The sequence below is a fragment of the Erpetoichthys calabaricus genome, chromosome 2, assembly GCF_900747795.2.
Source record: "Erpetoichthys calabaricus chromosome 2, fErpCal1.3, whole genome shotgun sequence".
NCBI classification, from domain to species: Eukaryota; Metazoa; Chordata; class Cladistia; order Polypteriformes; family Polypteridae; genus Erpetoichthys; species Erpetoichthys calabaricus.
Genome location: NC_041395.2, coordinates 126,586,192 through 126,612,767, shown reverse-complemented (window position 1 = coordinate 126,612,767; position 26,576 = coordinate 126,586,192). Strand labels below are relative to the sequence as shown.

The 26,576-nt window shown below is 40.5% G+C and overlaps 1 protein-coding gene across 1 annotated transcript in view; it reads left to right on the top strand.

Annotated features, from left to right (window-relative positions):
* The window catches only part of zbbx (zinc finger, B-box domain containing), a 71,375-nt gene extending 63,401 nt beyond the window's left edge, over nucleotides 1-7,974 (top strand). Inside the window, exon 12 of the mRNA XM_028794478.2 lies at nucleotides 7,471-7,974. Coding sequence (XP_028650311.2) covers nucleotides 7,471-7,549 — 79 coding nt within the window. The 3' untranslated portion in view covers nucleotides 7,550-7,974. The remainder of the gene's footprint in view (nucleotides 1-7,470) is intronic.
* The last annotated feature ends 18,602 nt before the right edge of the window (nucleotides 7,975-26,576 follow it).

Sequence of the window (26,576 nt, the reverse complement as noted above, 5' to 3'; positions counted from 1 at the left end):
TCGAAAGCTTGCATACTGTTGTATTTTTAGTTTGCCAATAAAAGGTGTCATTTTGCTTGACTTCTCACTACATTTTTAGCTAAAATTCTTGCGGCTGCATTATGGAATAATTGCTGCCAACATATATTTTTTTGGTAGGAGTTGCAAAAATCTAGATGACTAAGGACAAAAACATGTATTAACATTTCAGCATCATGCAGTGATGTAGAAGATGTAAGTTGTGCAATGTTTCTTAAGTAAAACCAGTGCAATCTGTATATATAACAAGTGCAATTTGTATATTTTGTAAAGTACTTTTATTACTATTCGGTTTGTTGTTATTTTCTCTCTTCTTGTCTTTTTAACTCTTATGCCTCACACTGAGTCGACTGCACCTTCAATTTTGTTGATCCGTTGTAAAAGTGACAATGACAATAAAGATCTATCTATCTATCTATCTATCTATCTATCTATCTATCTATCTATCTATCTATCTATCTATCTATCTATCTATCTATCTATCTATCTATCTATCTATCTATCTATCTATCTATCTATCTATCTATCTATCTATCTATCTATCTATCTATCTAAAATAGTACAATCTTAGTAATATACTCAGTTTGGAATTAAAAGTTTAGCTAAACTAAAAATTATATTGAGATTTTTTTTACTTTTGGCCTTATTTGTAAAGCCAGGGGACCTAGTTTATTTATAATGTCCTCTCTTTTTTGTTTGGTGCCAGCAATCAAAATTTCTGTGTTTTCCTTTTTAACTTTTATGAAAGTAATACTCATCCATTCAATAGGGGCATAGGGTTTAGAGGCTCAGGGTTATCTAGTGCTATTGACAAATAAGCCAGTATACTGTCACATAACTGTGATAATTTGGTTTGTTTTGGAATGTTCAGGCATAATGGGAGCATGTAGTACAGTAAACATGATATAAGAAAAAACTAAATAGAAGTTATGTTCAAGTTAGAGGCTACTGAAGAGTACATGCACAACATCATGCAGTGAAATGAAACTCATCTGATATAGTATGTCTACTATCGAAATGAAACTGAAATACATCACTATATGCCATCGGCAGTGTTTGGTGCTTTCTGAAGAATAAAACAAAGTAACTTATCACCTCTTGTTTCTGCACAAAGCAAACAGACTATGAATGCAAAAGAGATGGAACACTGACATCGGCCATCTTGTTTATTTTAAAAAAAATTAAAATACTGCAAAATATTTACAGTATGAAAACCATAGCGGCTTAGGATATGTCATCTCACTTGAGCATTATACAAGTAAAGCATCCTCTTCATTAACTCTTGAGCCCAGAGTTCAGCACTTCCCTGCTCCTCTTGATGATGATACAAATGAACTAACCTGATGCCCTCTACACAGTACATCTCTAAAGAGCATCATCTCAACATAACCTTATACTAACTGACACATACAGTATATATAATATATATATATTATCAGTGATCCCTCGCTATATCGCGCTTCCCCTTTCGCGGCTTCACTCTATCGCGGATTTTATATGTAAGCATATTTAAATATATATCGCGGATTTTTTGCTGGTTCGCGGATTTCTGTGGACAATGGGTCTTTTAATTTTCTGGTACATGCTTCCTCAGTTGGTTTGCCTAGTTGATTTCATACAAGGGACGCTATTGGCAGATGGCTGAGAAGCTACCCAACGTACTTTTCTGTCTCTCTCTCTTGCGCTGACTTTTTCTGATCCTGACGTAGGGGGATTGAGCAGGGGGGCTGTTCGCACACCTAGACGATACGGACGCTCGTCTAAAAATGCTGAAAGATTATCTTCACGTTGGCTACCTTCTGTGCAGCTGCTTCGTGAAGCGACATGCTGCACAGTGCTTCACATACTTAAAAGCATGAAGGGCACGTATTGATTTTTTTATCTGTCTCTCTCTCTCTGCTCCTGACAGAGGGGGTGTGAGCTGCCACCTTCAACAGCTTTGTGACGTGGTGCTTCGCATACTTAAAAGCAAACAGCCCTATTGATTTGTTTGCTCCTTTGAAGAGGAAGATATGTTTGCATTCTTTTAATTGTGAGACTGAACTGTCATCTCTGTCTTGTCATGGAGCACAGTTTAAACTTTTGAAAAAGAGACAAATGTTTGTTTGCAGTGTTTGAATAACGTCCCTGTCTCTCTACAACCTCCTGTGTTTCTGCGAAAATCTGTGACCCAAGCATGACAATATAAAAATAACCATATAAACATATGGTTTCTACTTTGCGGATTTTCTTATTTCGCGGGTGGCTCTGGAACGCAACCCCCGCGATGGAGGAGGGATTACTGTATACACACACACAGGGGTGATCAAAAGTAAGTTTACAAGATTGTACCTCAGTACATTGTGCTATTGTGACATTCTTCTGAGTTAATAAAGCTATTATAACAATCATATTCTACATGTCTTTTTCCATACGAGCAACTGTAAACGTACTTTTGCCCATCCTTGTCTGTATATAATATAATCCTTGTGTGTATATAATATATATACTATATATATATTGTGAGAGGTAGCCCAAACACCATCAGACAGACACCGGCACTATTATAAAACACACGTTTATTTTACAAAAGTCCCCAACACAGTCCCGCACAGCACACAGTGCTTCCGCACCATTCACCCTCACATGGGCCTTCAAACGTCATTGGGCGCCTTTCTTCCTCTCGCTGGAGCTTCGTCCTCCTCCAGCACCCGACTCTCACTCCCCGACTGTAGGAAGGCGGCCTCTTTTATAATCACCTGGATGTGCTCCAGGTGCTCGCTGATGTCCTTCCGACAGCACTTCCTGGTTTGGCGGAAGTGCCGCATGAGCACCCGGAAGCACTCCGGGCGTCCCTGGAAGGTTCTCCATACACCTTCCCAGATGTGGCGGAAGTGCTTGGGGCGCCTCCACGCTCCGTCCCCGTGGTCCCCACACTATTCCAGGGCGGTTGCCCCCTCGTGGCCCAGGCGATGTACAATCTGCCGCCCGGTCCTTCCAGGCGTCCCGGCTGGATCTGGCCCCCAGCCTCCTGCCACACTATATATATATATATATATATATATATATATATATATATATATATAAGAGAGAGAGGGAGGGAGAGTGATATAATATATAGTGTATATAATATATCACTATATATATAGTGACGATGGCAGGGTCTTTTACCCGGCCGGGATGCCTCCGTGATGGAAGGACTGGGGGAGAGAGCTTACACAGGGCAGCATATCCCCTGGGACGACAGAGGGCAGTCCCTCTTGCTTTTTATGGTGCCATAGGCTTTAAGCATGGAAGCTCAACCCTGCTGGGGCCTGTGGTGACCGGCAGGGGGCACTAGTGGAATGGCTGAGCCCTCCTCTGCAGGATTGTAGCCACACCTCAAAGTACACCCAGAAGGTGATCACAGGATACCTGAGATACTTCTGGGTGCTGTATAAAAGGAGCTGCCTCGCTCAATTCGAGAAGCCAGAGTCAGGAGGAGGAAGACGATGAAGCCTCCCAGAGGAGAAGTGGAGGTGGAAGGAGTGACAGAAAGAAAGAAGAAAAGAAAGTGCTGTGCTTTGTTGTACTGTGCATTGTGCTTACGCTCACTGAGAAGCCATTTCTGTAAGCATTTCCCACAGTTGAATAAATGTGTGTGTTGCAACACTTGTGCCTAGTGTCTGGCGTTTGGGGAGCTGTACGGCCCTGGTAGTCACAAAAAAAAAAAATATATATAAATATATATATATATATATATATATATATATATATATATATATATATATATATATATATATATATATATATATACACAGAGAGTATATACAATATCTTACATTGATTTATTTTTTTAATTGTTCATGTGTCTGCTGGGACACATATAGGGTCTTGTTTCCTGTGAAGAATCATTATGTTTTTCATGCTTATTTCCCACAAATAAATTAACTATACATCATTTTGCCAGTTCAGACATGGTGCATCATGATGAAAGAGGTACTTGAGTGTATGTAATAAATGTAATTAATTTACTTTTCACTTCACAAATTAAGCACTAATTGCAACTTAATGATCAATGAGAAAAAAGTGTCAGAATAAATATAACTCCTTTAAGACAATCTTGGAAAAAGAAGAAAAAAAAACTAAACTAAAAAGAAGAAAGCAACAATATATAACGAGCATTGTACATCTAATTTAATTTCTGTCTTTAAACCTCATATATATGCATTTGTATTATCTATTTTAAATTATTAATGCTCATACTGAAATTATAATTAACAGCTTTTTATATTTTTCAAGAAAAACTTATCAATACAGTGACAACCAGAAGTCAGTCTAGTGTAATTTAGTTGATTTGATACTGTCATATAAACATTTCAGTGTCGTAGACCATATTTTTGGACAGAGTAATGGTTTTTGCCCATATATTTCATTTACACATTCCAATGCAGGGTTCACCCACATACCCACACTTTTTTCTTACCATGCCAGTTTAGCGACACCAATGAAATGAACCACTGTGGCTTTGGGATGTGAAATGTAGAATAAACCCATCCATGCAATGAGAGAACATGCAAACTTCATATAGTATGTCCAAATCAGGAATGTCCTCCAAAAGTCTGGCGCTCTGGTGTAGTAGAGCTAAACACTACACCACCAAGCCAGCCCTTATTTTTTCATTTTTGTGTTTAATTCAGCTCTGATTAATTGTGCAATTATTATGTGTGTGTGTGCATATATTGTAATAAGGCGCTATATATCGCCCGACCCGGCACAGACTGACGCAGAGGCACATGTAAAAACATGCAGGCTTTTTATTTTTCTTCACCTGTGGGACACATCTTCCCCGTGAACCCCACAGGCAATACACAGTTCCAAAAGCACTCACAGTAATCAAAAAACCCTTCTTTTGGCACCACCACTCCTCCCAGGCAACCTTGTCCTCTTTCTCCCGATTCTGGCCGTCGAGTGGTTGTGGCTTGCCCCTTTTATAGCCCACCCGGAAGTGTTCAGGTGTTTGACCACCTGGTTCTAATTGCACTTCCGGGTGGGGCTGAAGACTCATCCAGCCGGGCTGTTGACTCCAGGCAGCACCCCCTAGTGGCCACCCTAGCTCCCAACCAGGCTGTGGGGGAAACCGTCAGCCAGGGGGGCTGCCACCAAGCGTTCCGGGGGAGGTATTGAGCTGCCCATGGTTGCTCCCCTGGAACATATGCAGCAGGGGCGTCCCAGCCGGGCAAGGGACCCGGCCACCCATCACAATATATATAGCGAGAGACACTTTAACTTGTGACAAGCAAAACACGCAGCTCGCCAGCAGCAGAAACCCAGCAGATGATCCGACCGCTCCTTGTGTACGTTCAGCCACCCTAACACCCCCCCCCCCCCCTTTATAACATGAGCAGTGTTACACGTCCTGCGTGATAGAGATGTAACCATGCCCGAGGCCAAAAATAAAGGACAAGTATTGTTTTTACAAAAGTTTTAAAGTAAAAATGAAAATAATGCATATTTAACAATTCCCATGAAAATAACAATCTCTTTAAATTGTATATCTGGTAAACCAAACCTGGGGGTGGGCGAGTGAAGCGAGCAGGGGGCAGGGCCCCCTAATATATATATATATATATATATATATATATATATATATATATATATATATATATATCTATATCTATATCTATATATATAATTCACTAAGGCAAGACAACCATGGAAAGCACGCAGGAAGGGGGCGTGGATTCACTAAGCTGCCGACAAGTAAGACACCCATGGCGCACGCAGGAAGGAGCCACGCCCACCAACTCTAAGCCCATTGGATACGATGACAACTCACAGAGCCACGCCCACCAAGTCGGACGCGACGCCTCCGAAAACATGCCGTCATTTCTGTTTGTCTGTGCCACAGTGTACATACAGCTCTGACCCATGTTGACTTTTCATTAGTCAACCTCAGTGGAACCTTGGTTCACACAGAGGCAGCACCAGAGAGAGACAGAGGCACACACAGGCAGCCCGAGATAGAGCCACGCACATACAGGCAGCGCGACAGAGAGAGCCGCGCAATCTTTTAAAACTGAGGTTAAAACACAATGAAGCAGTCTTTAAAAACCAATAAACCCTGTGCCTCTTTTTCATTAGCGTCTCACCTGCTTCACCGCCCTGCAACAGTCGAGACGCTCTCTCTGCAGCTGACCTTCTCTGTGCCTGACTCCACTACTGTCAGTCGCCTGATTAAAAATGGTGAACTCCTGCAATGTTACTATCTTGCTTGGCTTTTAAATAAAGTTTTAAAGATTTGTTGAAATGTTCCTTTTTTCCCCCCTGAGAGACAGAGAGGGGGGGGGGGGGGCTGGGGAGGCTTCCGTGCTGCTGAGAGAGAGCGAGGGAGAGAGGGAGGGGCTGGGGAGGCTCGCGTGCTCCTGAGAGAGTGGGGGGCTGGGGAGGCTCGCGTGCTGCTGAGAGAGAGAGAGAGATGTGAGAGAGAGAGAGAGAGAGAGAGGAGGGGGGGCTGGGGAGGCTCACGTGCTGCTGAGAGAGAGAGGGAGAGGGGCGGCTGGGGAAGCTCGGGTGCTGCTGAGAGAGAGAGAGAGGGAGAGAGGTGGGAGCTGGGGAGGCTCGCGTGCTGCTCAAAGAGAGAGAGAGGGGGGGCTGGGGAGGCTCAGGTGCTGCTGAGAGGGGGGGGCTGGGGAGGCTCGCGTGCTGCTGAGAGAGGGAGGGGGGGGCTGGGGAGGCTCGTGTGCTGCTGAGAGAGGGGGGGCTGGGGAGACCCGCGTGCTGCTGAGAGAGGGGGGGCTGGGGAGGCTCGCGTGCTGCTGAGAGAGGGGGGGGCTGGGGAGGCTCACGTGCTGCTGAGAGAGGGGGGGCTGGGGAGACCCGCGTGCTGCTGAGAGAGGGGGGGGCTGGGGAGGCTCGCGTGTTGCTGAGAGAGAGACTATGTTGCTCTCTCCAGAGGTCCATCTTTTCATTCACTCACACTGGTATCCACAAACCCACCCCATTTGGACAACTGTGTCGTTCAGCAAGTGTTCACCCATCAATACATAATTATGCGGCGTATGTTACGCCGCGGGTTGGCTAGTATATATATATATATATATATATATATAGAGAGAGAGAGAGAGAGAGAGTTTCCTCCACATCTGTAAATATTCAAATATATAAAATGTTTAAGTTGTTTAGAGATTTTAGGAGATTTAAGGACAGATGAACACTGAGTTGATAGAAGTAAACTTGCCTAAATCAGCTTTTGATTTGAATATTGGCAGATGACATGATAATTACCAGTAAAGTAATGTACAGAGTTGTTCATTGAAAGAAGTAACAAAGATAATGATGGAAATGAAAATTAAAAGAGATGTAGAGGCTTGAACTTTTTTAGCCTCAGGTCAGAACCTTAACAATATGCATGTGCTGCACTGTGGAATTCATTCCAGGAAACAGACATTAAATAATGTATTTTCTAAACCAATCTCGTTTTTTATCTTGCAGAAGCTGGGATGCTGAAGGTCACACAGATGAAGAAGAAGAGATACTAAGAGACAAACAGAATGTAATGTCACTGCCCTGACAAGAGGAAGATCTGTTTTAATGTTGCAGAATCCTTTTATGAGTTTGTCTTTAGGCATGATTTAGATAAGTCCTTAATTTATTGATTTTTTTATGCAAATACCATATTAATCCTTTAAGCTGGTACAGTTCATCATAGGCACAATTAGGTATTTTAATCATTTGCAATGATAGTTTCCAAGAATGTAACATGAGTATGTTTAGATGATATTGCTCTATTTATTTTTATTATTTGCAGATTAAATTTGTTTTCAATCTTAAATGTATTCCAATTTTCTCATTGCTGTGCCATTTGTTAAAGAATTCAGGAACGTTCATCTCTTTTATAAATAATAACTACAAAAACATCCTGAACAACGGCATCCTTTACTGATTTGGTTATTGTTTATTGAAAGAATAAATAAAGAAAACACATGAAATGCTAAAGGGTGATAGTCTGGATTATGCCACGTCTATGACCTCTCACACATACTGTATGTCAGCTCCACACAACTCGAAGGAGGCCATGCATTGCCACTCAGATCATATAATCTGCATTACTGGTAAACTGTAAACAAAGCATTACAGACGTCAAACCACCAAAGAAAATAAAAACCTCTTGTATTGCAAATCACTACCATACATTCTAAACTTTTACAGTTTTTTTTACAGAGTGACTACTGCACAGTAACTTTAAAAGATGAATTTATTAATGTTCCTTCATAGCTTGGGAGATGAAGGTCTCAAATGCTTGTCCTCTGTCTCGAGGCTGTATATTTATCTTGAATTTGATTTTTACCAATTACATACAGTATTTTCCTGGTTAGCTACAAAGAAACACCGTCGTGAGCTTCGGAATAAGAACATTGATCAGATGTTGTTTGTATTTAGGTTAAACTGATGGCTACTGGTAATTAAATGTAGTTCATCGCACAGCCTACTATAGCAAAGTCCTTCATGCAAAATGCAAGATCTGCACAAGTTATTAAATATGCGACATATAAAGATTTTTTTTTATGAATAAGTCAGAACAACTAAATTGAGGATCTGACATTTAGGGCTGTCCCAGGATATATGACACATCTGGCCTTAACCGATACTGTAATGCCTTAACTGATATTATAAGCATGTTTTATGTCAAATTGCTTCCAAATCTTGTACCCTTTGGAGACCACCTTAGTTTCTTTGGAAATAAGACATACTGCCTTTCTTTTCACCTCTATAAAAATATGTTTACCCTCATTTTTCTTTAAATGGACACTTTCCAGTGTTTTGACCCCTTCTTTCCTGCTCAATTTCTGTATTTGCCACCTGTGTCAGGAGAGTCCCTTTATGTATAGTCTGAGATGCACATAACAAATGTTGCCTTAGATTACTGTCAAGAAAACTGTTTACATTCACTACTATTTCACACTTTAGTTCTACAGGCAAGACAGGAGCAATTCTTTTGATAGAGCTTTATTTGTGTATATACTCCATATTGAATATAAAGAGATTCTGAAAATATTTAGATCCCTTTGCTTCATTTTAAATGGATACATTTGCCATTTTTCTCCATCAATCTACACTCAGTAACCCATAAAGTGAAAATGTTTTCAGCAAAGTTTGCAAATTTATTAAACAATCAAAAACAGAAATCTGTCATTAATTCTTAATTAAGAATTAAATAATCCTTAATTCTTTGCTTTCTAGAAGCACCTTTTGCAGCCATTGCAACTTTTGGTCTTCTTGGGTAAGTCTTTAGAAGCTTTGCACACTTTGATTTGGGCAGTTTATCCCATTCATCCTGGTAGATCCTCTCACATTCTATTAGATTGGATGGGAAGTGTCTGTAAACTGACATCTGTTCACACATGTTCTATAGTGTTTAAGTCTGGGCTTTAGCTGAGCAACTCAGGGACAGTCAGAGACTTGTCCCAAAGCCACTCCAGTATTGTCTTGGCTGTATGTTTCTGTTATGCTGAAAGGCGAGCTGTTGCTTATGCAATCTGGAGCAGATTTTCTTAAGGTACCTTTCAGTATTTGGCTGCATTCATCCTTACCTCAATTCTGACCAGTCTCCCTGCCCTTGCTGTTCAGAAACTCCCCCATAGCATGATGTTGACTGTAGAGATGAAATTAGGCAGGTGATGAGCAGTGCCTGGTTTTCAACAGATGCACTGCGTGACGTTCCACCAAAACAGTGAATGTTTTGTCTAATCAGACCAAAGATTATTTGCCTCCTGTTTTCATAGTTAAATGTAATTTGGCACGCTCCAAGCCTTTTATTCAAGAGTGGCTTCCATCTAGCCATTCTACCCTAAACTTCTGATTGATGGAATGTTGCTAAGATGGCAGTCCTTCTGACAGTTTCTATGATCTCAGCAGAGGACTTCTGAAACTCTGCAAGAGTAATTATGGGATTCTTGGTCACCATCCTGTCCAAGGTTCTTGGTTACTCAGTCTGGCTGGTCAGCCAACTTTAAGAAAAGTCCCAGTGGTTCCAAACTTTTTTCAATTCACAATTACTGAGGCCACTGTGCTCCTAGAAACAGTGAAAGCTTTACAAACTTTTTTATACCTTTGCCGCGGCCTATGCCTCACCACAATTTGGTTGCAGTGGTCTACAGAGAGTTCCTTGGAATTAATGGCTTGGTTTTTGTCCTCCATGTCACAGTACAACTTGGACTATCAAATGTATCTTGTAAACAACTAATACCTGTTGGTATGAATTATCCAAAATATCAAACTATGGAGACACCGCCAATCAAAAGATGACTCTACGACAGGATGGCACAATGTTTTCTATACCTTGTCAACGAGTCGTCCTTGCTTTGGTTGGTGGTGTCTACATAGTTTGACGTTCTGGATAATTTATATCAAGAGGTATTAGTTGCAGTCTCTCCATTTCAACTATTATTCTTCCCTGCTCCCGACTTAAATCCTTAGTGATGAAAGCCTGGAGAGCCCATCATTGGTAAAGGCAATTAATGAATATAATCTAGCCCATGATTCACACCACTTTCATTGCATGGATGTTGGCAGTCTGTTTGCCATTACACTGTATTCAAGGCCAAGGAGTAATTGTGTGTTACAACTAAAATCTAAAACTAACATCTAGCAACATCAGATTTAAATATTAGTATTTTCACAAAATTGCATTTAGCAATTGTACCACAGAATTTATGTTAAGATGTGAGTACTGGCAAAAAGTAGTCCAGCCTTATCTTTGACCGTAGTAAATGGTGCTCAGTGCAAACCATATTGAAAACTATGACTAGTCTAAAAAGAAAAAGCTTTGAGCAACCAGTACATCAGGATGTAAAGTGTAAGCAATATGGACAACACTAGGGGATGCTACCAATAAAGAGAATAAAGCCGGGGGGAGTTGAAATAAGGCCACAATACCTTGAGCCAACCGATGGTAACATGAGGTCTTTACAGTAACTGGCAAAGTTGGGACCACTTTAAGGGGGAACTGTAGATGACTGGCAGGAGGGCAGTACCTTCCCTTAATGTTATTAGGCAGGAGAAAATGGTCTCTGACTGGAATGGAGTTTTAAAATCTATGGTTAACCAGAGAAGTATGATTCTGGAGTTCAGAAGTTAGTTTTCAAGAGGAAGAGAAGGCTAAAGAGAGAGAAAGGAGGTAACAAGAAGGTGAGCCACCCTGCCAGACAGCTTTCTGGGAAGACTCTGAAGGCATGCATGCTTTTTTTGTTGTTTTCTTGTTTGCTTTTATAGTGTGAGATGTTCATCTGTTTATTTGAAAAAATACACCTACTGTTTTTCAGATGTTAGTGAAGGGCTATGTCAGTATGTCTGTAAAAGGGAAAAAGGTAAAGGTTATTCTCATGCTAAAAGAAAAGAAAACAGAAGAGAGATGCAACATTTTAGCTGTATAGCCTAAATAGAAAACAAGGTTTGGAGGCTTTACAGCTGAAACATTCTGTTTCTAACCTTACCTTCTATTTTTCAGCAAAATGCTGACCTCTACTTATTTATCCAATTTGTGTATCTTGCCATTTTTGAGATGTGGAGAGATGGAGTAGCCAATCTCACATTTGCAATATATTGTCCCTTCTTGAAAATCAAGTCTGATTGCTGTGGGTGAGTAAAAAGGTTCAAGTGAGGTTCATTCAAGCTGAAAGAAACTCTTTTACAGATGAGTGAACCTGTCTTTATTTTAGATTGTGTTGAATCTACAACAGTTTGCACTGCATGCAAAACCATTCCCCAAGTGGATGTTTCCACCTCATTCAGAGGCTTGCCTCTGGAATGTATATATGTATGTGACACTGTCACCTCCACATCAGCACAAGGGCGTGATGCAAGGACAATGCTATATTGCAGTTTGCCTGTCTATATTAATTACATTTTAATTGAAACTCTGGTACTAGGCCTCAACCTGAGAAAGCATTATGGAATGACATTTTCCATTCTGGTAGTTGCTGGTGCAACACAAGGACCAATATTTGATGGGACACCATTCTATCACAGGTCACACACATACCAACACTTATACTCATTTGCACTGTGAGTCGATTTGGACATGCCAGTTAACCTAAAATGAGCATTTTAAGGATGGATGTAGTGAGAACAGAGCCGGCCCATCAATTTAGGTGAAGTAGGCGATTACCTATAGTGGCATCTCAGCAATGGCAGCCGATGTACCAACTACCCCTTGCTGCAGGATGCAGTCGGACCTCCATCTCATGTCCTTTTCCAAATAGACTACACTATTAGGAACTTGACGACACAGCATGACATGTACCAAGCTCTCATCTACTATGTCAGATTGCTAAGAAATGTGCTCAGGTTACCCACCCCTGAATCTGTCACTGGTGACAATTTGGCTGAGGTGGAAATCAGATAGCTTGAATCAAGTCGGTCTCAGACTTAATTTTTCTGATCTGTAACTTGCTTAACAACATTTTTTTTTTAATTATTGGACTTAAGGCAAATGGTGTACAGAGTCTCACAATATACTGCCACAATTATAATTTTTCAAATAGCATTCCTTATATTCAAATTCCCTTAATATACAGTACTCAAAGCACTCCATGCCTACAGGACTAATCAGCGTGTTAGAGGACAACAGAAATAGAGGGATCAGCACCAGAGTTTATTAATTTTGAATATTTTCAATTTACCGCAGACTACACTGCAAAGCATGGAATGTCCATCTGCAAGATCCAGCAGTCATAAATCTCCGACATGACAATAAATCTTAAGTTTGCCTTTTCAACATTCTTGAAAACAGTTAACGCTTACTGGAAAGTTGGTCCCAAATACTGTGATTGATGTGTCATTATACCGACTAATGTACTACTTCACCCACATATCCTAATTTCACATTGTCCCCCTCTAACCCGGACCCACAATTGCCCACATCAATTTGATTCACCCACTGTACATGCGAGTACAGCGCATAGTCCACTTCCCATCTCTGTAAACCACCAATGTTAGTGGGGATCTGGGGGTTGCTGCCGAGAAGTGCGTCACAAGTTCTTTACCGTATACAGCTGGTGATGTCCTGCACAAGGCTGTTGTTATGGCCAATGTCAAAGTCCCTTCTGTAGATTTGTTAGAAGGGCTGACACGTTACACAATGTGCTACCTGAGTTGCATGAATTAGATAATGTAAACACATAACATAAACTAAGGGATATTAGAGTTAAGATTACTTTAGCTCTTTAATTCATTAGCTACATGCCAGCAACCCTTGTGTTGTTTCATTATAATGTGGTAACTTTGATTTGTTTCATGGGAGATGAGAACATATTGCCTACTCAAAACAGACATGCGTGGAGTTTGCATGTTCTCCCTGTCTCTGCGTGGGTTTCCTCCGGGTACTCTGGTTTCCTCCCACAGTCCAAAGACATGCAGGTTAGGTGCATTGGCGATTCTAAATTGTCCCTAGTGTGTGGGTGTGTGTGTGCGTGTGTGCCCTGCAGTGGGCTGGCACCCTGCCCGAGGTTTGTTTCCTGCCTTGGGCCCTGTGTTGGCTGGGATTGGCTCCAGCAGACCCCCGTGACCCTGTGGTTAGGATATAGCGGGTTGGATAATGGATGGATGGAAAACAGAAATAGTTAAACATTGCCAAAGGTGCACAGTAAAATCTGCAACTGGCATGTCATTTCATTTTTGCAGCTGGCATGTCATTTCATTTTTAACATCATTTATCTTTTATAACTTACTTTAGTAATTTCTATATTTTTTGCTTGCTAGCGATGACTGTGGTTAAATGAAGAACACGACCCAAGAGAGTGAAGTTGTGAATCAGAGCTATATGCACGATAGCATAAAGAGCAAAAAATAAAGCTGAAAGTTGCAGTGCTTTGCTTCATTTGAACAACCACTAAATGGATTATCTGTGATGCTCACACAAGTCTTAACGGACTCATTGTTCGAAGTGCCAGTGAGAGCGCTCATAGTGTCTTTGTCCAGTTACCTTGTTTAGCAGGTCTTTAGTCATGAAGGGGTAATAATGCGGCCATGCTGTCCACAAAATAAGTGGTAAACATTCATTTTCTGGAAGGCAGTGGATTCTAAATGATGGGGGGGGGGGGGGGGGGGGGGCTGCTGTAATATTTAGTTATTTAATTAATATGCAATATTACATAAAGACATTTTTAAATGAGTGTTTATTATGTAACCGCACTCTGAAGTGGGTGACTGGGTGGTGCAGTGGTAGTGCTGCTGCCTGGTAGTAGAGAGACCAGGGTTCACATTCCAGATGTTCTCCGCATGAGTTTCCTCCAGCAGTCCAAAGACATGCAGGTTGGGTGGATACATACGATATAGCAAGGGCTATTTCTGTTTGAATTCTAAAGTGGTTTATCTATCAGGAGGGCAGAATTACATTTTTTTTCTGGACAATCTTACTGACACAATTAGGTTAAAGTGAAGCACGACAGCCACTGCCGTTAGTGTTTGTGATTCACTGCTGACTCTGTGCCATTTTCTGACAAAAACAAAGTCAGCAGTGCCATTACATGTACACTGGTTTGCATTCATCCTTTTGATTTCTTTTCAGAATTTCAAGCATTCGCAGCTACTCAGTCCATGGCTTCACAATGTGGGGCTTTTGTGTTGCAGAGTTTCCTATTTATTGTAGCAGGCAGCGGCATTCCTTTGTAAAAATAAAAACAAAAATGAGGCACTTTCACCACTAAAAGAGGAGGATTCCCCTTTTTCTCTCCTGACACCTTTTAACATCTATTTTTTGCAGCGTGGGTTTTGATGCAACTGGCATGACAGGTTTTTGCAATATAAACCCCCCCACCAAAAAAAAACTAAATCAACACAGAATTCAAACTCGAGCAACTCTGCCACAAGCTTTAGTTGCTATGACAACTCTTTCACATTAATAATGCTTGTCTTTAGATATTTATATCCAAATGTTATTAAAGAGTTGGCTAGTGCAAAAATCACATGGCATGCCAGTGTCAAATGCAGAAATAATAAGAAATCCTCTTTGCTTTTCTTAATGTCATGTAATTTGGTTTTATCATAATGCACATTCAGTTACTGCACTTCCAATTGCTGTGATTGCTTCTCTTACCTTAACTAGTATAAAATCTTAACACCATATCAGACCCTTCAAGATAATTAAATCTTACCTTAAAGTTCATTCTTCCTTGTATCCGCACAATTATTCTAATAACAGATCTAGTGGAACTGGAATCTATCCAATCTGAGACAGGGTGCCAGGCTATTCCAGGGCACACTAAATACCCACACCCACATTCACTCATGCTGGTCCAAATGAGAATCACTAGTCAGGCTAACTGGCATCTCTTTGGCACATGGTAGGAAAACCAAACAGCTGTGTAGTAGACCTCACTGACACAAGGAGAACATGCAGACTTCAAAAAGAGAGTAGCCAGGCCAGGAATTCAAACTAAGCTATTTGAGTTTGTTATGCTGACCCTGTCAAATGTCATGTGTGTGACTGCTTCAAAATAATCTGGAGAAGAAGTCACAGGTTATTCATTCATGCCACCTATTAGCAACAGCTTAAAAAGTATGAAAGTCAGCCACATGTTTAAATAAAATAGAAAAAGTATACAATACCAGGCTTTATAGGGATGTGCCTTGGGTGCTTCTGGGGAAAAGCTTGACAAGACAATGCAACATGTTTTTGTATAATTCTGTACTCCTCTTCAGCATAGGTTCAGCATTACACCTAAAGAAGAATTAAAAGCAGCAAACACATGTTCTGGAAGTATGATAATTTGGAAGCAGAACTATTTATGCAACCAACCACAAAAACTAAGGAAATATCACTACAAAGTGACTGGTAAATAGAAGGGGCTTTTGTGTTATATGCTCAGTGGCTCAGAGTCATTTTGGATGTTTTCAAATCATATCAATGAGAAGAAAAATGAGGCCAGTTCAGGAGTATCCATATAGCTCTAATTGTTGCCATGCAAAATGTGCGAGGTTGCTATGCAAGCACCACCTACGTCAACCCAAATGCCGCAGTCAGCTCTGTCCCAGTGGCTTAACTTCTGTTTGGATTATTTCCTTGTTTTTATTAATGTTTTGCTATTAAAGTTATTATTTGCCCATCACAACTTTTATTTATGACATTGTGAAACCTAATAAAGATTTAAAGTAGACTTGTGCAAGAACATAGAGGAATATGGCAGAGAAAAATGCTATAGATCTTGTTTGGACATACTATAAAAGCCCCTGCAAGTTAAAAACATTTAGAATGTTGCTTAAGTGTTTTAAATGAAATGGCATAACAGTGCCAGACAGAGTAGCCGATATTCTAGATGCAGATTTCTAACCTAGTATAGAAAAATGCTTTTGAAAAACAAGTTAATTACTAGGAACCTTCAATAAATGGATGTATAGTGGCCTGCAGGTGCCACTCCAGCTCCCCAAACCTGATGCAGACAGACACAAGTCCAGCACAACACACAATCTTTTTTCTGTTGTGGGAAACACTTCCCTGTTGTTTCCCACCAAAAAAGCACAGTGCAAGTAAGCACAATAACAAAGCCCACAGCACTTTGTCTTCTTTCTCCTTCTGTCTTTGTCCTCTCTTTCTCTCTCTCTCTTTCTCTCCAGCTCCACTCTTCCAGCATGCATTGTCCTCCACCTCCCAACTCTGGCTCCCAGAATGAAGACAGTAGGCTTCTTTTATGCTGCACCTGGCAGTTCTTTCGGTGGCCTGTTATCATGGTCCAGAAACACTTCTGGGTGAGGCAGAAGCACAACAAAGTCTATAGTCCCCACAGCACCCCCTGGTGGCATCCATAGAGCTCGAAAGGGCTGAGTTGCAGAAAACCATATCCCATGGTGCCCTGTGGGAATCCAAGTCACCACTGTAACCCGGGGTGGTGCCATCTAGCAATCTGGGGAATATAGTGGCCAGTGCACACACTCTCCCCTACCCCCAGTCCTTCCACTCCAAACACATGCTGGCCGGGTAAGGGCATATATATATATATATATATATATATATATATATTGTGGAAAGACGCCTGGAACACAGACAGACGGACTCAAAATGTCCACAGCACACACGTTTATTATGTTCTGCTCCTTCTTTACAGTACAACACAGCCACAATAAACTCACTAGGCTCTTTTACTTCACTGCCCCCTCCACTCCTCTCTCGCAAGCTCCGTCCTCTGCCACCCAACTCCGGCTCCAGGTGCACCCTGATGATTTTCCTGCAGCACTTCCTGGTGTTGTGAAAGTGCTGCATGGGAACCCGGAAGCACTTCAGGTGCGCCCGGATTCTCCACCGGCAGCACTTCCTGGTGTGGCGGAAATGCTGCAGTCCAAGGCTCAGAGATTGTCCAAGCGCCCCCTGGAGATGGCCATGGTCCCCAACAGGATTTAGCTTCCAAGCTCCAGTCCTGTGGCCCTGATGCAAATCAGGGGGGCTGCCCTCTCATGTCCCGGGGAAGGTATTGCCTCTCTCCCGGTCCTTCCGCTCTCCAGGCGTCCAGGTGGGTCAAGGTCCCCGGTCGTATATATATATATATATATATATATATATATATACAGTCATATGAAAAAGTTTGGGAACCCCTCTCAACCTGCATAATAATTTACTTTCAACAAAAAAGATAACATTGGTATGTCTTTCATTTCCTAGGAACATCTGAGTACTGCGGTGTTTTCCGAACAAAGATTTTTAGTGAAGCAGTATTTAGTTGTATGAAATTAAATCAAATGTGAAAAACTGGCTGTGCAAAAATTTGGGTCCCCTTGTAATTTTGCTGATTTGAATGCATGTAACTGCTCAATACTGATTACTTGCAGCACCAAATTGGTTGGATTAGCTCGTTAAGCCTTGAACTTCATAGACAGGTGTGTCCAATCATGAGAAAAGGTATTTAAGGTGGTCAATCGCAAGTTGTGCTTCCCTTTGACTCTCCTCTGAAGAGTGACAGCATGGGATCTTCAAAGCAACTCTCAAAAGATCTGAAAACAAAGATTGTTCAGTCTCATGGTTTAGGGGAAGGCTACAAAAAGTTATCTCAGAGGTTTAAACTGTCAGTTTCAACTGTAAGGAATGTAATCACGAAATGGAAGGCCACAGGCACAGTTGCTGTTAAACCCAGCAGGTGTGGCAGGCCAAGAAAAATACAGGAGCGGCATATGCGCAGGATTGTGAGAATAGTTACAGACAACCCACAGATCACCTCCAAAGACCTGCAAGAACATCTTGCTGCAGATGGTGTATCTGTACATTGTTCTACAATTCAGCGCAATTTGCACAAAGAACATCTGTATGGCAGGGTGATGAGAAAGAAGCCCTTTCTGTACTCACGCCACAAACATAGTCACATGTTGTATGCAAATGCTCATTTAGACAAGACAGATTCATTTTGGAACAAAGTGCTTTGGACTGATGACACAAAAATTGAGTTATTTGGTCATAAAAAATGCACTTTGCATGGCAGAAGAAGAACACTGCATTCCAAGAAAAACACCTGCTACCTACCGTCAAATTTGGTGGATGTTCCATCATGCTGTGGGGCTGCTTGGCTAGTTCAGGGACTGGGGCCCTTGTTAAAGTCGAGGGTCAGATGAATTCAACCCAATATCAACAAATTCTTCAGGATAATGTTCAAGCATCAGTCACAAAGTTGAAGTTACGCAGGGGTTGGATATTCCAACAAGACAATGACCCAAAACACAGTTCAAAGTCTACAAAGGCATTCATGCAGAAGGAGAAGTACAATGTTCTGGAATGGTCGTCACAGTCCCCTGACTTGAATATCAACTAAAATCTATGGGATGATTTGAAGTAGGTTGTCCATGCTCGGCAGCCATCAAATTTAACTGAATTGGAGAAATTTTGTATGGAAGAATGGTCAAAAATACCTCCATCCAGAATCCAGACACTCATCAAAGGCTATTGGAGGCGTCTAGAGGCTGTTATATTTGCAAAAGGAGGCTCAACCAAGTATTGATGTAATATCTTTGTTGGGGTGCCCAAATTTATGCACCTGTCTAATTCTGTGATGATGCATATTGCATATTTTCTGTTAATCCAATAAACATAATGTCACTGCTGAAATACTACTGTTTCCATAAGACATGTCATATATTAAAAGGAAGTTGCTACTTTGAAAGCTCAGCTAATGATAAACAAAACTCCAAAGAATTAAGAGGGGTTCCCAAACTTTTTCATATGACTGTATATATATATATATATATATATATATTAATTGCCCTGGGGTGCAAAAGTGCAAAAGAAGGATAAATTGCTTTATAAGGACAATTGCTTTTGTTTGGAGACTGGACCTGATACCTCCTTCATGACCTGCTCCTTTACACCACACAGGCCTTCTGCAACTTCTCACACTTCGAGCTGCTTTGTCCCTATCCCGTCCCTTATCTGTATATTGTTTTCAAACAAAAAGAACAAAGAAAAAGATGTGGTGTCCCAGATTCCCCATTTAATGTCCCAGTTGAGAAAAATAAGTAAAAAAAAAAGGAAATAAGTTTTGAAAATGATGAATAGTGATAAGTTATACCTCCTCAAACTGTTAAAAGTTGCTGTCTTCAAGAAAAGTTGTGTCTTCTTCAGAAGCAGGTCCAATTATGAACAGATACTTCATATATGGCCAGTGTATATATAGTGGTGGAAATGGAAGGGGCGTGGCTAATGTGGGGCAAAAAGGAAGTGATGTCATTAATCCTCTGGGGTGTCTTCCATTCGAAGGGAAACAAAAGAGTGCTTCGTGGCAGTGTCATATCCAAACCGTTCCCTGTTTTTTTTGGTACGGATATGACCCTGAGACACTCCTGATGCTTGCATGCTTGACAATATACTGTATATACAATAGGAAGCTAATACTTATCCTCACTTTGTGATTTTTATGTTTGGGTTGGCTGTACAGCTTTCCTGGTGCACATGTGGAATTATTTTTTGTCTGTGGTCCTAGAAGTAAAGTTGCAGCACTGTTGAATCAATTGCTCTTGTTGTTTTCTAGGAGTAAACATGACTGCTCGGCTCCCTGTTTATACTAAAAAAGAGCAGTGAGCAGTGACTTCTTTTTATAGATTAAAGAAGTACCAGGACTGAAATCAGCAGAAGTTTTTCTACCCATCATGGTGACAGTACTTTACCATGGCGGAGTGTTTATGAATGAATTGAGAAGTTCAAAAATGGTTGAGAAGATGTTAGACAAGATAAAGGGGCAGGATGGCCTTCCACATCCAGTACCAAAGTCAACACTGAGCAATTCCGCACCTTGATTCTGACAACACAATGAGGATTTCAGTCCCTGGTATTTTTTTATCTGTGTGTGTTTGTCATGTTGGTATTTAATTATTGTTGCTGTTGTGAGGAGTCATGCAAGTAAGACCTTCCCCTATTCTATTCACACAGGACAATGAACTTGAACTGGCAGAAGTGGGCACAACTCAAGAACTCATCTTAGTGGGAGCATAGATTGTCCTGAGTGTACACACACATTTTCCATCCATCCATTATCCAACCCGCTATATCCTAACTACAGGGTCACAGGGGTCTGCTAGAGCCAACCCCAGCCAACACAGGGTGCAAGGCAGGAAATAAACCCCGGGCATGGCTCCAACCCACCGCAGGGCACACACACCCACCCACTAGGGACAATTTAGAATCGCCAATGCACCTAACCTGCATGTCTTTGGACTGTGGGAGGAAACCCACACAGACACGGGGAGAACATGCAAACTCCACACAGGGAGGACCCAGGAAGTGAACCCGGGTCTCCTAACTGCGAGGTAGCAGCGCTAACACACATATTCACACTTACTAAACCAATATATACCTGCCAAGTAAACTTAAAGACTGTTTTGAATTGAAGAAATATACCTCTGGTCTGGGACAAAACACAAACTGACATAGGAAGATCTTATAAACTCACCGACAGTGCAGTCACTGTGCCCCTGTGTATCCCAGTCCTCCTTCCCTAAAATGTTCGAAAGCAAAGAAATGTAATGCAGTTAGCAATCTATAAACACAAATTGCATTCTCTGACTAAAGCCTTTCCAATTTCTCAGTATACCAGCTTTCCTATCTTGCTTTTTTTTGCTCACTAAGGCGTTTTCCTAAGCATATTAAAGAAATACACACTCACTCATACATAAAGAAATGGTCTTGTAGCCAGTCCTAGAAAAAGCTCCTAAAATGCCAAACTGAAAATTACTTACCATGACTTTCACCCTCATATATTACAATTCGATGACAACTATGCATATTCTTGCAAAAAAAAAAATTTAGAACATTAAAACATTCTAGATGAAAACAGCCCATCAAACCTTGCTTTTCCTATCCACTGAATTCTTCTAAAATAACATCAAGTCCAGTTTTGAAACTCCCTAAATATGTATGGGCTTTATAGTGAGGTTTCAATTCTAAATAAGAGCCTGAATTCAGATGTACATTTTTAAAAATAAATGCTGCACTGAAAACATCTGATCAATAATATTGCATATTCAATGTCTTTTCAACATTCCCTTCATCACTTTTTGGGTTCTGAGGTGCTGAAAGTCAGCTGGACCAAAGTTAGCATAATAAAGCAGTCAGTTTCATGCCAACTTTGTTGGATCGATATCTATACCAGATAACACAGGTAATTTTGTTACAATATATAACTTAATCATTTGCATTGATTTGCATTTCTTTTGCATACTAATTATATAAATACACTCCCACAAGGCCCCTTATGTGCAGGGTAAATTAAACTGGCATTTAGTCGTGCCATTGATACTTGGCTTTCAACCTGGTGTCTCGTCCTGCTTTGTCCCTACACAGTCAAAGCTTGTTTTAGATCTCTTGAGGAGGCACCTGTTTTTAGCTGGTGAGGTTTCTTTTTGTTTAATCCAAGCCTGGAGCTTCAATATTATAATTAATGCCATACAGGCAACAACTAGGGACTAGAATTTTCTTAAGAGTGCAAGTACATGGTGTTCCTTTTTATGGGTTTCCAAAAAATAGGTTTATACTTCTGAAATATGATTTCATTTTTTTTTTTTTTTTGAGAAAGTTGATTTTAAATATCCCTGTTAAATCTATTCATTTTTGAATGTCAGATTATGTCTTCATTGTTATTTCGGTACATTTGAATATCTAAATGTTTACTTTTCGTTTTGTTAAGTCGGGATCAATTTTGCTTTAAAATATCAGGTGTTTTATACTCATTGCTCCGAATTTCTGTGAACCTTAAATAGACTTTTGAACATTTATTTTGTCACATGAAGAATGGAAAGGTGCTCTTACTATATTATGTTTATCTGAACTCATGCTGATATTTCTAACAGTTCCAATGCTCCAAAAATACAAAGACATTCTGCTCAATGGAGATAACAGATTACTGTTTGAATCTAACAGAAGCAGGCTGATGTCTGAATCGGATCCAACAGTGTCATGTTAGCGCTTTAATTGCTGTGAGCTCACACACAAACACTGCTTATCATGCTGTGAAGGGGCTATTGTTTTACACCTGGGGAAAAAAGGACCATTTCTTCCTATTATTTTTAATTAAAAAGTGACTTGAGCTGCTTTCAAAATATGATTATTTTAATATTAAAAAGGTGGTGCTGAGAAAATTAGTCAATATTTTAACATTACATTGTTATTATTTATTGGTGACAAACATCAGAAGTAATACATCCAACTGCAATTGCAAGCCAACATTATGGTTATTGTTTTTTAATTATGTCATTAATGTATTGGCTATTAATCATTTTAAACATGTGATAACTTTATAGAAAACATTAAAATCATATTCTGCCATTTGATTCCATTAGATTTTCAATTATTTTTCTTTCAATCAGTACATTTATCTAATACATCACATCACTCCAATCTTTAGTCAAATCAGACTGCAGCAAAATCTAACACTTTAAAAATACACTTCATTGTTTTATCATTTTAACTGAATAAATGACTCTGTGTTATCACCTAATGAGATCCAGCTCACACTTGTCAAAGCAGCCACATGAGTCCTTAATGTTGAAGTGTTTAAAATGTGTTTGCATTTCAAGCAATGGGAATGTCTGTGGAAAGAAGTTGTACTAGCAATCTCATTTTAAACTTATAGCTGTAATATCACAATTTATATATATTTCTAACAACTGAATTACAGACAGGTAAGGTGACTTGCTCACGGTCATACAATAAGTCCACGACAAGGACAGGGCCTTCAGTCTTGTGACTGATAGTCCAATTGCTTGTCTTCTGGGCCACCCCGTCTGTCTGCCTGCCTGCCCTTAAAGGACCCAGACTACCTGTGTTTTGCGTAAGAGCAGCCTGTCACTGATTCATCCAAAAGTCAAGGCAAAGCAGAGCCCCATGGTCAGGAGTAAACAGGTAGGAAGGTCCATAGACTGGATTTCCAGCCCTAAATCAGCAGCATATGTTAGCTCTCTAAATAATGTAGTACTGTGTTCAGTTTTGGTCTTGACATTACAAAAAAAGACATAGCAGCTCCTGAGAAAGTGCAGAGGGAGAGCAATTCGAATGATTCCAGGGCTAAAAGGTGAGTTATGAGGAAAAAGTGAAGGAACTGAACCTTTTCAAGTTAAGCAAACAGAGATTAAGAGGTTCCATGATCAAAATGTTTAAAATTATGAAAGGAATTAATACAGTGGATCCCAGCTTTACCTTAAAGTAAATTCTTCAATAAAAATATGCGGGCACAGTTGTAAACTTGTTGAGGGAAAATTTTGCCCAAATGTTAGCAAGTTTTTCTTCTCAAAAAGAATCACTGACACGTGAAATAAATTACCAAGTAGTGTGGACTTTAGGGACCAACAGAACTTGACTTGATGTTATTTTGGACGTTTTACACTGTTAAAAGTATATTTACAGAAAATGCATAATCAGATTGTACAGTATACTCATGTTATTCCAAATATCCAATATCTTCTTGTATAAAAACAGAATTGAACTGCAATTCAACATTTTCTTTGTTATTTCAACATTTTGTTCGTCACTTGTTATTGTTACAACAATATCCTCCTTTTTAAAGAAGGTCATATTGATTTTACATCTGTAAATTTAGTTTAACTTGGAAATTCATGTAGTATTACAGAAAAAAACTATTCAGAATAAACACAAAAATTATATACTGTAAAAAAAAACAAGTAAAAATATGGTAAAAACTACAACAGCGATAGATGCCAACCAAAACCGTTAAAATGACAATCATTTGCTATATTTAAAAAATATAGAATACCCTTAAAACCACAGAAATTTCTATGACATCATTAATTGAAAAAAGACTGATATGGTTTATATTCACAAGCTAAATGTCTGTGAAAAACATGTTTTACACATATTGAAAGGTTTGAAATAAAAATGAGTACTGAAACCCTACAATAATGCAGCTGTCTCATAAAACTATAACACTTTTGCCAGATCATAGTGAGTATAAAAGAGTCTTTTTTTTTACTGTTAACTGAATTTTCAGATTAAGTTTCAGGTTTGTCTTCACCTCAGTTAATTCTCAGCCAGTTCTACATAATTCCAAATCAATGATTAGAATGCATTTCAAAAGCTCTACCAGTAGGAAGCATAAGACTGTAATTAAAAAAAAATGCTCTTTTAAATGAACATGTATCAATTTTGGACTTGGAAAAGGCATTCGACCGTGTCCCTCGGGGAATCCTGTGGGGGGTACTCCGGGAGTATGGGGTACCGGACCCCCTGATAAGGGCTGTTCGGTCCCTGTACGATCGTTGCCAGAGCCTGGTCCGCATTGCCGGCAGTAAGTCGAACCCGTTTCCAGTGAGAGTTGGACTCCGCCAGGGCTGCCCTTTGTCACCGATTCTGTTCATAACTTTTATGGACAGAATTTCTAGGCGCAGCCAGGGCGTTGAGGGGGTCCGGTTTGGTGGGCTCAGGATTGGGTCACTGCTTTTTGCAGATGATGTTGTCCTGTTTGCTTCATCAGGCTGTGATCTTCAGCTCTCTCTGGATCGGTTCGCAGCCGAGTGTGAAGCGGCTGGGATGAGAATCAGCACCTCCAAATCCGAGACCATGGTCCTCAGCCAGAAAAGGATGGAGTACCCTCTCAGGGTTGGTAGCGAGTTCCTGCCCCAAGTGGAGGAGTTCAAGTATCTCGGGGTCTTGTTCACGAGTGAGGGAAGAATGGAGCGTGAGATCAACAGGCGGATCGGTGCGGCATCCGCAGTAATGCGGGCGTTGCATCGGTCTGTCGTGGTGAAAAAGGAGCTGAGCCGCAAGGCGAAGCTCTCAATTTACCAGTCGATCTATGTTCCTACCCTCACCTATGGTCATGAGCTATGGGTAGTGACCGAAAGAACGAGATCGCGAATACAAGTGGCTGAAATGAGTTTCCTCCGCAGGGTGTCTGGGCTCTCCCTTAAAGATAGGGTGAGAAGCTCAGTCATCCGGGAGGGGCTCAGAGTAGAGCCATTGCTCCTCCGCATCGAGAGGAGTCAGATGAGGTGGCTCGGGCATCTGATCAGGATGCCTCCTGGACGCCTCCCTGGTGAGGTGTTCCGGACACGTCTAACTGGGAGGAGGCCCCGGGGAAGACCCAGGACACGTTGGAGGGACTATGTCTCTCGACTGGCCTGGGAACGCCTTGGGATTCTTCCGGAAGAGCTAGAAGAAGTGGCCGGGGAGAGGGAAGTCTGGGCATCTCTGCTCAAGCTGCTGCCCCCGCGACCCGACCTCGGATAAGCGGGAGACAATGGATGGATGGATGGATGGATGGATGGATGGATGTATCAATTTCAATGATTTGTATCTTAATTTTTTTTTCCGAAAACATGGTCCAGTACAACAAGTGAAGATAATGAAGAAAATGAATTGAGAGAAATGTCCTGAAAGTTTACTCCTACTGTGTTCCAGTTCTCTGACGAAATTGCATGAACCAGCAGACACAGGACACACACATAAACCCAGGATGAAACTGTAGTCCGGAGGTGGGGTAAGAAGCACTGAAGCAAATAAACACAAATGATCGTGAAACTCCCAGCGTGTGTTTGGCTCCTTCTTAAAGATGCTGTTCCTTCTTCCCAGCAACCCCTGTATGTTCAGAATCTGCCCAATGGTGTAATACTACCGGGATTGCTGGGAGTTGTAGGCAATTTAAGTAGCTCTGCTACAAAGTGGTAAAGCACTCTGAGTTACATCCTTTGTATAAAAATGTGCTATAGAAATAAATGTTGTAAAATGATGAATGGGTTCTGCAAATATACAGTAAATGTATATTTTTAAATAGATGCATTATACATTTATATTAACAGATAGATTTTGTAATATTTTTATGAAAGATCTGCATTCGTTTAGGATTTCAGTATTATTTTGACATGTAAAACTTTTTTTATGTGTAAAACATGTTTTTAATAGATATTTCTCTTGTGAATACAAGGGGAATCTGTGAATTAACAGTCTTTTGTCACTTAATAGAAATTATTGTGATTTCAGGGGTGTCTTATTTATTATTTTTTTTATTTGAATACGGCAAATGATTGTCATTTTATGGTTTTGGTTGACACCCATTGCTGCCTTACTTTTTACCGTATTTTTATTTTTAGACTTTAAAGGTGAATAGCATGGATGAATTAAC